This window comes from Neopelma chrysocephalum, unplaced genomic scaffold, assembly GCF_003984885.1.
Source record: "Neopelma chrysocephalum unplaced genomic scaffold, ASM398488v2 Primary Assembly neopelma1_68, whole genome shotgun sequence".
Taxonomy (NCBI): domain Eukaryota; kingdom Metazoa; phylum Chordata; class Aves; order Passeriformes; family Pipridae; genus Neopelma; species Neopelma chrysocephalum.
The window spans coordinates 1,374,045-1,391,657 of record NW_020897727.1 but is presented as its reverse complement, the minus strand read 5'-3'; the positions used below and the strand labels follow the sequence as shown (position 1 = coordinate 1,391,657).

The following is a 17,613-nucleotide window of genomic DNA, read 5'->3' as shown; positions in this document are numbered from 1 at the left end:
CAGGGATTTGTCATAGAGCAGTTGATTTTTATTAATGAGAAAAGGTACCTTATGGAAAAATAGGCACTCAACAAGGAAAATGTTTTACCTTTCTTGAAGAGGGGCAGAACCTCTAAATCCAGAAGTTCTTTGGTAAATGGGATTGCTTACTTTGAACGAGGGGGCAGTAAATGGAAGGGCCATCCTCCTGCTGGGACATTTAAAACGACCTTGTCTTTACATTTTTCCTCGGCTATGTGACTTTCATGTAAAAGCAGTACAAAAGATAAAGTGAAAGAGTAAATGATGCTGGAAGCATCATTAACTTTTCAGATGGCATTCTTTCAGAAAATATGGTGTCTTTAAAAAAAAACGTGCCACATGCATGGCTCAGCCCCAAATCTTCCAGCAGTCTAATACTGGCAAGGGAGGGCATCTGTAGCCCCCGGGAAGTGGGCTGTGGGGATTTCCTTTTCTCCTCTTTGTTGGTTTTTATTTCCATTTCCTTTTCCTCTCTTTTTCTCAGTCATTTAATGCCATTCTGCACAACAGAGGGGAGCATCTGGCCCCAAGTAAACACCCAATAAAATAAGTGGGGGAAGTTCACAGCTCCCTTGGTGCTATTGTGTCTGTCTGTCTGGTTATGGACTCAACAAGATAACCATGCATCAATTTACATTGTCCAGGCTATCTTCACAACCAGAAGTGCTTGAAACCTTATTTTAATAGAAGCTTAGATTCTGGAGAATACTATAAAATCTCTCCAAAGGCTCCAAATCAGCAATTCCATCTGTGTTTCTGCAAATGTAGAGGAACAATGCCCCAGCTGATTATGCAAACAGAATGAAAATAGTTATTTTAAAAGTGCATAAAATCAATACTTTGGGGAAAACAAGTCAGCTGTGTTTATACTCAGCATATAGCAGACATTTTGTTTCTTTGTCTGCAAAAAATCATAGGAAAGCAAAGATCGCAAGTGAAATAAAACAGCCGATCATACAGTGAAACAGAGGGAACTGGAACATCAGATGTCTCAGCAAAGGCTTAGAGCATTTTAGGTTCCTTTTGAGAGTATATAAATTATGTTGAGGTTGATATATTTGTATGTTTTTTTGAAGTCAAAGCCAAATATTCTCAGCACAGTGGGAATAACTCACATCCCATTGCTGATCATGAAAAGTATGTAACTAAATCCATGTCTGTGGTGCTGAAAATTTCCTCCTAAATGCTGTCTCTTTTGGACTGATGGGATTTTTTGCAAGTACTGCAATGAAGAGGTGTACATATAAATATGTATAAGCGTGCTTCTCATACAGTCAGGATACATTGCTTGTATATATATTATTCTAAAAACAGGAAACAAAAGCATCTGAGAAACAGGACTGAGACGGAAAAATTTTTAGACGTGTAAGTTAAATTGGATTAAACTTCATCTTTCAGCAAATGCCATGTTATTTATTCAGGGTTTCTCTGGGGGATTTCCCTACCCCCTACACTTTATAGAGAGTAGTGATGTTTCTTAATTAAAAAATCAAACAAACATGGAATGGAGGCTGCCCCACACAGATGTTCCCTTGTGGGAATAGGAGGTGCACTGATTTTCTCATGGACAGTTTCAGGCTCTGTTGGACAGAGGCCACAAAGGAGAGGAAAAGCTCTGTCTGGGGAAGTCAATGCATCTGATGCCAAGACTATTCTCAGTGCTGCAGTGCCATCTACTAGATATTCCCCTTTGTAGGGAATAGTTGGTGGCCATGGCAAGGAAGGTCATTGATAAACTCATCAGAAGTTGGGTAGATTTCTGTTTATTAATTACCCCACAGCAGAGATTACTATCTCAGAGAAAGGAGCTTCTTGTGTCCTCTTTTCTTCCATTCTTTCCACCCAGAGCTGAAATGTTTCTAAGGTTTTGGGGCTTTGTTTTACAATCCCCACTCTGTAGTGGAAGATACTATGCAGCAAACCTTTATCCTATCCCATATTTTGTGAGCTAAATAGTTTAGAAAGACTGAAGTATATTTTAAAAGATTTTAATTAATATTGTAGGGGAAAATATTTATTTTATTTACAGTTAAGGCAAAGCAAAATGTCCTTTAAAAATAGTTTTGTGAGGTTTTTCATGTATTTTTACAAATACATGTGAAACACATTGGTGGGTTTGAAAACTTTCATCTGGGCTCCACCAATGCTTTGGTTGCAATTATTTCAACATTTGGAGATTATTAACAATTTAAGTTTTTTTCATATTTACCTGATATATTATTTGAGCAATAATAGAAACTGACATTTTCAGGCTCATGCAACTGTCAATTAAACCTCTTTAGTGTCAGGTTCATTGATCTCTTCTGCCTGTCTGTGGAACAGCACAATGCACTCTGCAGGGCAGTGTCAAAGAGGGACTCTGCTGTAGATTCACTTTGTAGAAGAACACACAAGGATAACACTGGTTGTTTTCAGCCTGTCCTACAGTGTCACCAGTGATGCCTCAGGATAATTTAGGCAGCATCCTCATTTCCAATGGAATGGTTTATTTTGGAGGCATTAAAGTTCCTGAGTCAGTGACTGTAAACTTTGGTTCTGTAGTAAGGCCAAATGCACCAGTGACTGAAGTCACTATCAACTTTGGAAAGAAGCAGACAGGAAAGATCATCTGACATGCCAGCAACTATATTTGTACTCATGTATTTGTGCAGCTGATACTTTTTTTCCTTACATTAATATTTAACTGATATTGCCTCCATCCCTTCCTAAACCTGGCATTCTCTTTTCAAGTCTCTTATCTGGAAAAAAACTAATTTTGTCCCTTCAATAAATGCAATCCCAGTCTCAGCCATTACTTATGACTGGGCAGACTGTAGTTACAGCACATGAAAGAACATCAGCAGTGACTTACTGTAAATGGGACAGACTTCTTGGGAATGCACTGGGGATTAAATGTCCAAAAGAATGAAGCACTGCTCTCTTTCCATCTGGCCATCTCATTTTGCTGCCTTTTTGGGATCAGTACTTCTGAAATCTGGTTTGCAAAGTCAAATATTGACGTAATTTGTTTTGTTCTCTGAAGGTAGAGTAAACCTGGGAAGGTTTTAGTTGTGCAGAGTCACATGAGGGACAAGCATGGAACAACTGAAAGAAATCCTTTCTGCCAAGGTTGACAACTTTCTGATAGGTTAATTAAAAAAGCTAAGGAAATCTTTAGTTTAAGGTTTAGATTGGACTCAATAACTCTCAAAATGTCCCTTTTGGCGTGAAAAATTAGAATTTTGTTGCTGATAAAGCCAAAGCATTTATAGCCATATTAAACCCCCCCATATTTCAATATATTTATATTTTCTCCATCCTTTGTTTTTTCAGTAAGCAGTTTTTAGGATAAAAATCCTGAAAGTTAATAGCAAGTGAAAGATTTGTAAATTATTAGCTTAATTATGTTTTACAGGGTTGAAACAAAGAGATCAGAAAGCATTCCACCCTAACCCTGGGCATTAGTCAACACCCATTTTCCAAAGCTCTATTTTCCAAGCACCCTTCAAAACACCTTTGGTGAAGTTCCAGCTGAAATACTGATTCTATATATGTTATTTCTTCCGAAATAAGTCAAATCAGAAGTCAAGATGTCAACATTTTTCAACTATAAACACGTTAAGCTCCAGTTCCATATGTAGATCTCATGTCTTGGATTAGTTCTCCAGAAAGAGTACTTCTGAGAGCATAGGAATGGTTTCCCTCTGATATAGGTGATGCAGGGTGGAGCTCTGTCCATGAATAATGAAAGTACCAGTAACATAATGGCTTTTGCAGATTTTGCTCCCAGTAGAAGTGTTGCCATTTCTTCAACTGTTTGTTTTCATTATTCTTTGGAAGCCTTAATCTATGGTTGTAAACTTTCACTTGTTATAGGCTACTGTGACCAAACAGGAGCCTGGAGTAAAAGAAAAGTAAAAATTAGGCATATTGTAGCTTCTGAAATTGCTAATGCTGGAATGGGCACACAACTAGAAAGCAGCTGCTTTTCAAATTTCTCACTCCTATTCCGTTTCTTCATTAATTGCATTTATCCCTTCCACTTGTTAATTTTTCTTGTAGATAAATGAAAGTTCAATTCCTCAAATAGCAGAATCCTTTTTAGGGACTTTATCGCAACATCCTATCCCTGTCCAAAGGTGAAGGAGAATTTGTATTTACAGCATCAACTTCAATTTTCACTTTAGAGTTTTTCTGTTCTTTACTGAGCAAGTCAGTTTGATGAAACAGATTTTTTTTCTTTCTGTGAAACTTTGAAGTTACAGAACATCACATCTTGTTACTCCGTGTTGTATTAGCTGACTTACAATGCCAGTAATATACAATGCCACAATTGTAAGTGGCTAAAGGAGTTGTGAAATTTCACTCTGAGAAACTATATCCAGCCTCTTGCATTTCTTCCATGGTTTATTTTGCATGGTGTTTATTATTATGCTTACTAGCTCATGTGTACTGTGAATGGTTTCCAGAAAAGTGTTTGGGTTGAAATCTTGGCCTTATTGAAATCACTGGAAGTTTCAGCATTGACTTAAATGGCATCAGGTTGTAATTGTGGTGTTTTCAGCAGCAGAAGTAAATTTGTCATACCTGTCAATGACATATGACATACACTATTTAGGAAAAACAAAAATCAAGGTTAATTTATTTGAGTATTTGTCTTTGTGTATGTAGTCTCATCTTTTCTCTGTGCTTTGCATGGCAATTCAAGTAGCTGAGAACGCACTGTATCCTCTTGTTTATGCTCTGGCAACTGAGAGTGTTAGCTTGAAATGACATGGGATAATCCTAACACTGAGATTAGAGTAACTACACATAGTTTGAATAATAATTTCCATGCAAAGGAAAGATTTGAAGGACAAGGATGAGAAAATCCAAACCTGCAAGCAAATCTCTGTGTCTCAGGTACCTACACTATTAGGATTTGTGTTCACACAGCAGAGGTCTCTGTTGGAACATTAATAACCCATATTTGACCAGACCCATATGTACAATGTCATTTTGAGGTTTAAGAATAGAAGATGGTGTCTAAAGAAGTTACTGCTGTTGCTCTTAGTCAGAACAGCACTCAGGTTAGCAGAGTTGAGTCATTTTAACTGATGTCAGTATGGGTTTAGTGAATGCATTTGTCTCAGCAGGGTGATCCAAATGCTGTTTTTACCTGGGCTGTTGTTTTAAAAGTTACTTTGAAGCTCTGAATAACAGCTCAGTAACACCTTTATTCTAGCATAAATGAAGAGGGGAAAATAGCTCCCATATAAAACATAACAATTTCAGGAATGCTAGAGTAAGAATATATGGGTGAGTGTGTGCTTTTGTACCTGCAGAGGAAATATCCCATCCTCCCTTTCTGACCATATCAGTACAAGGGGGAGATGGCCAGACCCATTTTCCTTGTCTTACTTTACGGATTTCCACGTGATCTCCCTTGGTCTTTGAACTGCCAGGCGTAGACAGCTAAATTAGTACCATCTAGGAAACAGGACTGTTTATATCCTCTCCTCACTCTTAACACTCCTGTGCAGTCTGAGCTGCAGATTGACCCCTATTGATCTGATTTGACTACACTTCTCTGGAGTAGACAAACAGTGCAATAGAATTCAGGGACCCTAATTCACAGTACCTTATTTAGGTTCCTAGGTAATTCTAATTTGCATTAATCACATTCATCAGCAGAACCTGAGGCTGCCTCTTGGCTTATATGTATTCCTGTTCCTGACAAGGGAACAAAAAGGTATCTACACTGAAAAAGCACTGTTTTAAGAATATTGATACTTGATAGTTGCAAAACTTAACTATTAGAAAGAAGACTGTTTTTCAAATCAATGGCTCACGCATTACTGTAAAATATATCGATTAAAAACAAAGCTTAATGTTAGTCATTTAGCCAGTAGAGTGATGCAATACTGAAATAAATTTATCCTTTGACTTTTGCATTAACCTTTTATTGACTGCTTGCATACTCATAATTAACACACACTTTAGCTAGCTTGGTTAATTTTAGCATTGTGATCAGTGTGCTCTGATGTAGCTGACACTCTGATCATCAAAATGTCAGTGCAGTCCAGGGAACCATAACCAGGCAGGTGTCAGTCTCACTGAACAGATACACCTGCCCATGGCAATGTTAGCCAGCTTCCAGGGAAAGTGTCATGTATTGCCATGCAAATGGTCCTACAGTCATACAAATGTTTGTCATCACTTAGTTGAACATATATTAATAATTCTTGGTCAGTACTAATGAGCAAAGTCCGTTTAGAAAAAACAGGCAAAAAGGGAATCAAAAATCTGTGAACTTTACAGGGTAGAGCGAGCAAGACTGTGCACTGCAACAGTAACTAATCATTTCTTAAAAATGGGCTTTTTTAAATGAAACTGGCACGAGTCTAGACTGTTTTAGTAAGAAAGCAGAGACTATGGAGTTTTGTGCATTCTGCACATCTTTAGACAAACAATCCTTTCTATAATATGTTGGTGAACATGTATTTTCAAGGTGTTGCAGCTAAATTGCTCTGAAATATATCATAGCAGTTTTTCTGTTCTGCTGCAGATAAGATATTGAAGGTGCCCCTTGATTTGGCATCTCTTCTGTATCTCAGAGCTTGTGTGATTTCCACTCTTTACGCATTTTGTACGTATGATATACACAGATTAGTTCTGCTCTCTTTTGGACATTTGACTCTATTAACTCAAATAACAGTTTTTAATTGATATGGAATACCTTAATTAACTTGTAATATTATAAGTCTTGGTACTTTCCCATTACCACTGTAGTTCTGTGTTTGCAGTCTTTCCCACATGGAACCTCATAGTTTCTTTTGTATTTGGGAAAATAATTTCTATTTATTGTGAGTTATTGTTACTAACTTATGTTAGCTATCAGATACAAAAGAATTTGAAATTATTGTGTACAGTCATCTGTGCCTTTGATTGTTCTGCTTCAGTTTAAAATATTGCTATCCTTTTGCAAGATATTCAGCTCTGTTCCACTGCTACAAATTAAAGACTAGTGTAGGAACAATTTCTCCTACAGACATTTTTTGAAATCAGTAGTAATATACTCATCTAGAAGACCTGTTCTTGCACCCTAATTCTGAGTCAAAGCACATCTTTGTATGATTGTGTTCGAGCTTGTGGTTGCTATTCAGGTGAATTGCCAGGTGCAGTGGTGACTGCTTAGAACCCAGCCCCATACCTTCAAATAGGAGCAACTTGAGTTGGCTTTGATGTCAGCAGATCCAGCATAGGGACTGTAATTTTATTCAAAATACATGATTCACAAAATGTAAAAATGTTCTGTTGTTCTCACCATATAAAGTGAAGCAGTAGTAATCCAACAGAAAGACAAAGGAGCTGTGGGATTGCTGAACTTGGAAAGCACTGCTTTCCCTTTTTTGTGCTTTTACAGTGATGCATTTCTGTCATCAGACTTGCACAACAACACTTCCACTCCTCTAATTTCTCACATGGAATATGCTCTGGCTAAAACTTCCCAAGTGCATGATTGCCTGGAAGTTCAGGTACATGCTTAGTTGTGGGAAGACCTTTCAGCAAAGGCTCTGTTGGTAACAAAAGTAGAGAAGGGAAAGTAGTGAGCAGAGGCTCGTGGGCTGTCCAGGCACAGCATCACCCTGACTGCTGCCACAGGTACAGCAACACAAATGCCCAAATGTGAGGGGAAAGCTGGTCAGTCCATTTGTGTGAGAGAGCAATGGTAAAAAAAGACATGAAAGGTTTAAAAAAAGGGCAATGAAATGGTGAAGAAACTAAAAGCTGATAGGTCGTTTCTCTCAGTGAAAACTGTGTTGTTAATAGCAGATGTGTGAGAGAGAGAATGTTTATTATTATCATAAGCTGAGTTTTGCAGACCACATAACATGCCTGCAGTACTTACTGGCTGAGCTTCCTGCTTTGTCATCTGCAATAATCTCTAGATGGTTAATTTATCCCCTTTTAGATTGAAATGCTTAAACTGGAATATCTTATACTACCCACCAAATAGATCATATTATTTTGTGCCAAGGCAGAAAATAAAGCAAGATTTTAAAAGCCTTATAGAGCTATGCTGTAATTAGTTTCAGCTTCCCCTGCATATTAATTTTCTCCTGTTCCTTTATATAATTTGGAAAATGTCTTCCAAACATCATGGCATGATCAGTTAAGTACCTCTCAGAACTCATACACTAAACTGCATTTGCTCTAACAACTATTATAAAGCAGCCAGCAAAACAAATCCTCTGTTATTCTGTACAGTGCAGCTTATCAATGCAAACAGTTTAATATTTATGCTAAGAGGATTGTCACAAGTAGCTTCTGTTCCTTTAATTCTTGTTTTAAATAAATAATGAGAACATTTAAACACATTACGCTTCCCAGGGCCCTGAGGTCGGCTAATCTTATTATTTATGAAGTGATGTGCTACATAATAGTACTTAGTGCATGTTAACAGATGCTATTATCAGGGGCTGATGTGGAGAGCTGAAGATATATTGGAATGTTATGTGTTAATACTGTCCTTGTAGTGTAATGTACGATGGATTGAGTGCCCAGGATGCTGGTGTGGCAATTAACCACCCACCAACATGGGTGTAAAGCTGAAGTATGTTTTCTCATGGGGATTACACTGCTATTAATAATTCCCAAGAGAAGAAGACATCTTTTATTTGGCAACAGTCTCTTCCAGAAGGTCGACAGTGTGGACAAGGAAGTTGCATGTGTCAGTATTTTTTGAGTTCATGCTACAGAGATGAAAGACACATATATGTTTAAAACAACTTTTAAGTTCTTGCAATTATGTGCTTTATGGAACGCGAATATTAAAAAATGTTTTACAAGAGATAAAATGCATTTCTACATTTTGCTTGTTATCTCTTTAAAGAGCTATATAGGCCTGCAGTATATACCAAAATTATAGTAATGCTCAGCATTTTTGTTTGTCTTGCCCCATTGTGAACATTGTGATTAATAAGCAACATGCAAATTGTTTGAGGGGAAGGGAAAAGAGGGAGAGAAATCCACCTTGAAGTGTGACAATTTTCTTGATGCAGCAGGTTGCATTACAGTCTAATCTTTAGAGATGTGATGGTTACCACTTATAAAACTTTCTTCTGCAGGCTGCAGTTCAGTTGAATATTATAATTAGACTTCACTAGTATTGATGAATAATCCATTTAATAAAAAACATTGTAATTTAAGCATTTTCTCTGGGGACTAACATACACTAACCTCTTAATTTAATTTTATTGAAGTTTTGCCCACCTATTCATCATTGGAAGTTGTTATTAACCTCCATTTCCATTTATCTTTATAGAGTTTTCTCTTTTTATATTGCCTTTTTCAGACCTAAGCAGGTTGATACACTTGTAAATCTCCAGAATCTACAAAGCTAGTCCGGCTTCTTTAATATTGTTTAATCTCTCCCCCCTGACCTTAATGCAGTAAATTCAGTTTAATCTTTCTCAATAATCTAGTAATACATTGGAAACCGCCAAACATTTAAATCTGATAATGGTTTAATCACATACTTTAAATAACAGCTGAGATAATGAAAAAATAATTCACCATATAAAGGAGCACTAACTGAGTTTTCTCTGTGATTGGCTTTTTGAGAAATCCCTATAGAAAATACAAAGCCTACAACGGAAATCAACTTCACTGGAAATGAGCAATCCATTTGGTCAGAAGATGTCGTATTTCTTTTTTATTATCATCTTTCTCTTTAAATTAATGCACAAATGTATCCTCGCTGAGTATTCAGTTTCTGGATACAGTTTTACTTACGTAGTTCATCTGCTTACCTTTCTTTTCAGATGCCAGTCAGATGCAGCAGAGAGCTTGCCAGAAGACCAGAAACCAGAATGTCATCCCTTCTGGACTGATGATGATGAATGTAATATGCCTCTGCCATATGATCTTGAAGAAGTAATTGCTTATCTACAAAATCTTACTCAATGGATGACAAGTGACCTTCCAGCCCAGAATTATTGATGCTCATCATCTGGGGAGAAGCTTTGTAGTTTAACATAAATCCTTTTCAGCTTTATGGTTCCTTCATCATATGTTGTTTTATATGTCAATGCAGATTTTACCAGTCATCACACAGTACCTTAGTTACTGTCTCATAATAAAAAAGACCAGCTCCCAAATTTACAGAAGCATGTGTTTTTTAAGACCTGAAGTCCAGAACACCAGCCTTAGTTCTGTCCTCCTCTGCTCTAATTCCCATTGACCCTACAGCCCAGCGATATCCATGTTTCACAGAAGCAGAGAATGGATCAGATTGGAAGGGACCACAGTGGGATCATCTGATCCAACCTCCCCGCTCAAGCTGGGTTGTTCTAGAGCACAAGACACAGGATTGCATCCAGACAGTTCTTGAATATCTCCAGTGAGGGAAACTCCACACCCTCTCTGGGCAATCTGTTCTTCCTCATATTGAGGTGGGACTTCCTGTGCACCAGTTTCTGCCTGTTGTCTCTTGTCCTATATCTCAGCACCACCGAGCAGAGCCTGGTCCATCCTCTGACACCCTCCTCCAGATACTGGTAGACATTGATAATGTTCCTTCTTAGTCATCTCTTCTTGAGGCTGAACAGGCCCAACTCCCTCAGCCAGTGTGTTTTCACAGGTTCCCTTGGTATCTAAATTTCAGCTTCCATGAATGCCTAGAACTGCCTCTGGTTTGACAGGTTTGAGCAACACAAGGTGTATCTCACACCTGTGGCAAAGCAGACTTAATGACTTGGGCATCCTAATGGGAGGTGAGGTTGGGGTGAGCCTGCTGGAGATCTTCAAAACAGAGCTGTGAGTTCTTCGTCCACTAACACGGAGGGGCAAGAGATGGTGGAGATAATCCTTTATGCAGTGGCTCCTTGTTAGACCATTTTTTCAGATGAGGAACTCTGGAGGAGCATCCTAACATAGATCCCAAGACTTTCTTGCTTTTTTGCATCATGGCAGTTGAGTAGTCCTGGAAGAAATATCCGATGTGAATCTACACCTCCTGGGCTCCCTGGAGCTCAGAATTCAGTTCCTAACCATTATTTTGTTTTTTGCTAGTTGTGAATTCTGTTCTGAGGCCAGGTTTCCCGGTGCGTTGCGTGAAGAGCTGATGGACTTAAATAAGGCTTTCCATTTGGGTTGTTGGGTTGATATTGGGCATTGCAGCATCTAGTGAGATCTATGAGAACAAAGCCAGAAGACTATGAGAAATGAAGCTGTTTGTGAACTGGTTTGTAGTAATGTGCTATAAAAAGAACAATTCTAGGTTGGATGATATATAGCACTCCTGAATGAGAAAGAGAATTTTGATTTGGTTAAATTACTGTTTTAACTTGAATTGGTGTACAACTTTGCCACAAAAAGCAGAATAAAATCATTACAGTGAAAAAGCACTCAGGCTCTATTACCACTACAAAAGAAGCCAGTAAGACTCAGAGCTTGACGTTGCCACCAAGAAATGAATATGCCTCCTGTGTTAATCTTCTGTTTAAAGTCACTGCTGAGGCCAGGCTCACCCAGAGCATACCAGCATTCTGTACTGGCAAAGAGCTCTGTGTGCAGATGAGGCTTGTCCTGCCGAAAACTGTACTTTTGACAGTCTAACGTGTGCCAGACCTCCCTGGAGCTAAAGAAGCTGTGCCAGTAAAAATTCAGTTTTAGTGGTATGAAACTGTGTCCACACCTACAAGCTTTTGCCAGAACAATTATATCAAGTAGAGATTGTACCTCATAACACTTTTGGCATAGTTGTGCCAGCAAAACTATAAAGACCTGAATCAAGTGTTTTCATTGCAGTCCTGGGCTTCTGCGAAAACTGTTAGCCACCCTGTAGAATGTAAAGACTCTCTGAAGAATAAATTATTATTTAAAGTAGATTTGATTATATTACTACCTTGATCCACACATTTATCTATTGTCTCTTGTGCCACAGATTTCATATCATGTGGAAATACTGTTATGGGCATAGCCTTTTCTTTCCTGCACTAGCTAAAGCTGGCTTTACCAGTGGGCAAATAGCACGTATTTGGATTAGTGCCACACTAAACACTGTTTACTTTGGAGATCACTTAGGGAAAAGCTAGCTGAAGATGTGGGAATTCTGCTTTTGAAAAGGCAGTTCTCAGAAACAGATATTGCTTTGGAAATAAGCAATATGAATTCAAACAAGTTAATGATGTAACACTTAACACAGTGTTTGAGAGGACTGTTTATGCTGTTATTTTATGATTACTTTGTGTTTAATTAAGCACTGCTAGAAACTGTGGGCATCACAATATTGAAAGGAATCTGACCGCCACAAAGGGTGGACAAGGCACATTAATGTTGTAGTTTTTAGCTGAAGTGGAGGCATAGCTATTAAAAAATGATCAGCAAATAATTATTTCCAGCAGCAGTAGAAAAAACCCAAACCACTAATAGGAGACTGCTGGCAGTAATAATAGAATTTTTAAAAATACATGTTCACAGGTCTTGCCTATGCTTGAAGATTTAAGGTAGTGAATTAGCTGATCTGGTACTAGTCTCAGTGCAGTCACATGGCACTCATTTAAGCCACGGATGGCAATGACATAGAAAAATGAACACCTTTGTAACGAATAAAACCTAAGATTCACTGCCAAAATACCAATAATCAAGTGATTAAACAGGATTAATGTTCTGTGTTGCATTCCAGTCTCACATCATCTAAATCAGTATAACTTGATTGAGTTCAGTTGAAATGCAGAAGTATGAGAAGATTTCATATCTCCAAAGCTCACAGGAGTTGGTAGCAAAGACATGAATAAGGTTGATGGAACTATTTGAAGCACATGGTAACGCCAAAGGGTACCCCAAAAGAAGAACATGGTTAAAGGTAAAAAATTATGTAAAAAATTATGTAAAAAACCTGGGAGATCAAGTGTAAATTATCTCTGTGTTGGGATTATGCACTAGAAGCTGACAAACACTTTGAGGTTTTCTTTTTATTCAAATAGTTATAATCTAGCTCATGTTGTAACGATAGTTTAGCAATCCATTTATATTCTAGCTTTAGATAACACATTTCCATTTTGGATGAGCTGGAAGACGCAGCCTCTAATGAATGTTCAGTGCATAGCAACTGTTTGCCAAGCCTGGCTGCTCCAGAAGCGTGAGGACCAAGGTCAAGTTTTTTCAAGGAAGAGGTGAGAGCATAAATTAACTTCTGACATTAAATTCAGTGATTCTTTTTAAATGGTGAAGTTCACGACTTTGCTTACATTTACTTTTCACCAGCCATGACTGAATTAAGGTAAAATAGTTCACTTGCACGTGTGCACCAGGCTAAATGGATTGCAGAAGATACAGATCTGTTTGCCTGTCTGCACTTGCCTTTAGACAATATTCATCAATTTTACAAAAGCTACTGACTAAACATGGAACCAATACAAATGAAATGCTCGAGGCAAGGGCTTTCTTTTAAAAATCTGATACAGAGTTGGTTTTACACTGATAGAAAGAAAATGTTGGCAGAAAATGAAAAACTTTTATTGTTTCTGTAATTTGGGGGATGAAAGATACAGACTGTTTCTACGTATTTGATAGAAAACTGCTGTGTTATGCTATGTAATTAGAAGTATTTTTATAATGCTTTGTTCATATCCTGTGTATGAAAGTACTTTATCCCATAGGTCCTTTCTTCTGTTAAAAAGGTTATGTAAATAAATAATAATCTCAATATAGTAGATTTTAAAGGCATCATACTTATGTTCTAAGCTTTACAGCAGGTTCTGATTATACAAAGTATAAATTAAAGAATGCCATGAATAATCACCAACTGGACACTGTGCAGGATGAGTAACATGCACCACAATAAACATCCAAATCAGTTCCTCAGTTGGGTAAAGCATACTGTTAATAATGCCAAGGTCACGGTCATTCATTCACTTAAGTGTTGGACTCAGTGATCCTTGTGGGTCTTTTCCAACTCAGAACATTCTGTGACTCTGGATCTCCATCCAAATATGGTTTAGGTTCACTGGTAATGATGCAAGATGCACTATAAAATCATGCTGGACTACTTTGTGGGGCAGATTCAGGGATTCCTTTGACATAATAGGAAATAAAGAAATTGAAAGATTAGTAAAATCCATCATGAAAGGTGACTAAAATATTGTAGAGTTTAGGAATGCATATTGCTCCTTTCTCAGTTGTTGCAGTGCTGTTCCATTAATCCTCTGCCATGCAGTGAAGTTTGGGCTATTGTAATGGCTATTAAACCAGGCCAGGAGCTGATGTCTAAGCTGGAGTGAGAGGAGGGGAAGAGAGACGAGATGCACGAGACCCAAGGGATGTGCTTTCTCAAGGCCACAACTTTATTAACTGAACTCATATGGGAGTCATTGAGCTGTAACTTGTACAGTGCAGGTCAGGATCTCTCCCTTAATTGTTACCACCTGGTGCAAAGTTAATGTTGGCTCCTTAAACCCCTTCCTGCCCCTGACAGCTGGTCTTCAGCTTTTTGCTAGGAGCTGACCACTCTGCTCACACCAAGGTTACAGAGTTGGTAAGAGTGGTTGTTCCACCGTAGCAACAGGCGTGAGAATCTCTCATCCCCAGCTTTGTCCTTCACCTCTGTCCTACTGCCCCTCCATGGACTCCACTCAACATCTGTTTCCCTTTTGAGATTCAAGTTGATGCAGCTCATCTTCTACCTATCCCACCAGGATGGTGAGCTGCCATGGGGAAGAGTCAGACAAGCAGAATACTGTTTGCGGTGAGGTTCCTCATCCCAAAAAAAGACACCCACTGCATTCCCCACAAGAGAATGAAAATCTCAGCACTACACTAACCTGGCATTAGAGGAGGGGAGCTGCTGGGGAGTGATGAAGCACTTTGGCTAAACCACCAACATTGGTGTTTTGGAGGACTCCTAATCTGCCTGATTCTGGCTGTCACCTCACCCCACCTGTAGAGGCAGAGGCAATCCTGAATAGGACCACTGTTCTCTCTCCTGTCCAAACTGACTCTTCCCCTTCAGTGTGGCTGGGCTTGCATCTTCATTTACATTCATCTATCCTCTTCATCTTAGCCTAAGGGCATTCATTGAACAGGAGAAGATAATTTATACAGTTGTAAAAAGACTGTACATAGAAAGGCTGCAGAACTGGCTGAATAACATGTAAAAGCCAAGAAATAACTGATAAAATTATCACATTGAAATGCTGATATTTGGGCATGAGCACTTCACATATGTCATGAAAACTGTGGTTTATCTCCTTATTGCTTTGGAGATATTCATAATCCAAAAGGATGTATTATACTGTGGTTTACATCCTCTAAATCTCCACTGGTTTTAGAGGGCTTGTCCCTGATGACTAAGAATTTGGTCACAAAAGTTGTTCTCCTCCCCCTCTCTATCATCGAATACTTGCTTTCATGCCAACACATCTTGGTCTGATTAGTCCCCTTGATTACAGGCTAAAGTAAAAAGTCAGGTGTATAGGATTCCCATTATCCTTTATTTTGCTGCTTCTAAGAACAGGTCAGATAGAGTTATTTCAGTGAAAATGTGAACAATCAACTTCTGTTTACCATTAACCTTCAGTTTTCTTTTCTTAAAATCAAATCAGGGCTTGGTAGGCAGTTATTTTCATACATGTCCCTTGATCAGTGGAACAATCTGTCAAAGGCCATTAAAGCCTTTATTAGGTTGAATTGCATTCAAAGTTAAGCTATCCAATCATTTGAAGGGCTATGATGATTGTTTTTAATATAGTATACATTGATTTCTCTGTCTGAGTAGTAATGTAACTTTGAAACTAAGCATGTATGACTAGGGCATTTTGCTATCTGGTATGTCCTGAGAAGCTTTGTTTCCTGTGGAAGAGAAATGTCTACATAAAAAAAGGAAAAACAAATGCACTGAAATCACCTGTGTGTTCTCACAAGCCTTTCATTTTTCCTAGTTCATTGTAACCCTCACGGTATAATGTACATGGAGTGGGAGGAAATTTTCCAAAGCCCTTTGCTAAAAATCTTCACTGAAAAATTTTAACATCTCATTGTAGTAATATTTTAAAAGTGGCTCTGTATCTTAAGATCTCAGGATGCTTTACACAGAGAAACTGAGGCAGAGGTCAAAAGTGCAGCAGGGATCTGACTGCTAGCACTGGAACCGGGTGTTGTGTAACCCTCTGTCACTGGTATATCCCCATCACTTCCAGTTAACCAGCTCAGTTTACAGATTAAAGATGCTCTCATAGAACTTATTGTCCTCTAAAGTTATATCTGTAAGTGGAGCTGTAATCTGACCTACTCCTGTCATATTTAGCACAATATTTATTTGCATAACGTACGATAATACATCTCATGTAATAGAGATCTTTCGTGCCTCCTAAGGTTTGATTAAACTTTCCAGTGAGTCTTTTAGTTACATTCCAGGTCCCTGAGCTCTCAGTGGAAAAGGTATATTTTATTGGAACTGTTAAATTATTCCATGGAGACTATGCAGTATATAATACAATATAATACAGTCCACACTCTTTTACCTCTGTTTAAAGTGGCCACTGCATGCCCTCAAGGGGGTATAACTGCTGTACTAGGAAACTCTTAAGAAAATACCCTGTGGGTATTTGTGCTATTTACCAAGGTGAAGATGAGTTGCTGGAACAAACTGGAATATTGGTTATGCACCTATTAGCACTTTAGTCTGGTACCTATTTGGTAGTCTGGTAGTACTTTACTGAGAGCACTACTTTGCTAGTTATTTTGATGAACATCCTAATAGTGTATTACCCAAACATTATCAAAGCATTCCACATTTCTTTCATTGCTGTTCTTTCTCTTCTGTCGACTAATGGCCCTCCTTTCCCTTTTGTCTCAGTATTAACAGTAATGTTATTAACAAGTTTTGTTCTTTGTTAGGCTGACATGACTTTAAAGTGAGAAAACTTTAGAATTATATATCAGATAGCAGTCTCTGAAGTACATTTATTTTCAAACCAATTTATTAGGATTTTATTTAGCTCTTTTTTGTTTAGTACTTCCACGTGTAATTTTTATTAAGGACTATTTATATAACTACGCAAGATATATGGTGAGAATATAAGTTTGTGTTATGTATTTGCTGATTTACTGACATTTATTAAATAAACTAGTTAAATAATCTGTGTCTATCATTTGCCCTATAGAGTGTGTTAGGTCTTGTATTCAATCCCTCATTGTTGCAGGGCGTGGAAGAAAAGTATATTTTTCCCACCATCTAACTTCAGGTGCCTATGTGAGAAAATTGTTTTCTCTAAACTTCCTATATGCCAAATAGTGAGAGAGAAGCTTCTTCAAAGCAGCAAACTCAAAGATGCTCTGAGTCTACTCTTCAGTGATGCATTTCTAACTACTCTAACTGTGTGGCAAGTCCAAGTTAAGTGCAAAGTTATCCACATCTGCATATGCTGGCAATTTAATAATGGTAAATAGATAAAATAGATAGTGAAGAATTTGTTTTTATTTTTTGAATTGATAGAATCAAATTCTAGTTATATTGCAAATCTTCTAGTAAGAAAGGCAGTTTAATTTTTATTCCTTTAATTAGAGTCAGACCATAAATGAATATGACTGACTTCTACCCCCTGTAATACTGTTTCCTTCAGCAAATAT

At 37.9% G+C, this 17,613-nt stretch overlaps 1 protein-coding gene across 5 annotated transcripts in view; it reads left to right on the top strand.

Moving 5' to 3' along the window:
- FTO (FTO, alpha-ketoglutarate dependent dioxygenase) overlaps window positions 1–17,090 on the top strand; it is a 235,509-nt gene extending 218,419 nt beyond the window's left edge. For all 5 annotated transcript variants that reach the window (XM_027684983.1, XM_027684979.1, XM_027684978.1 and 2 more), the window contains one exon: window positions 9,807–17,090. In XM_027684983.1, the coding sequence (XP_027540784.1) occupies window positions 9,807–9,984 (178 nt within the window). In that variant the 3' untranslated portion in view covers window positions 9,985–17,090. The remainder of the gene's footprint in view (window positions 1–9,806) is intronic.
- Window positions 17,091–17,613: the final 523 nt, after the last annotated feature.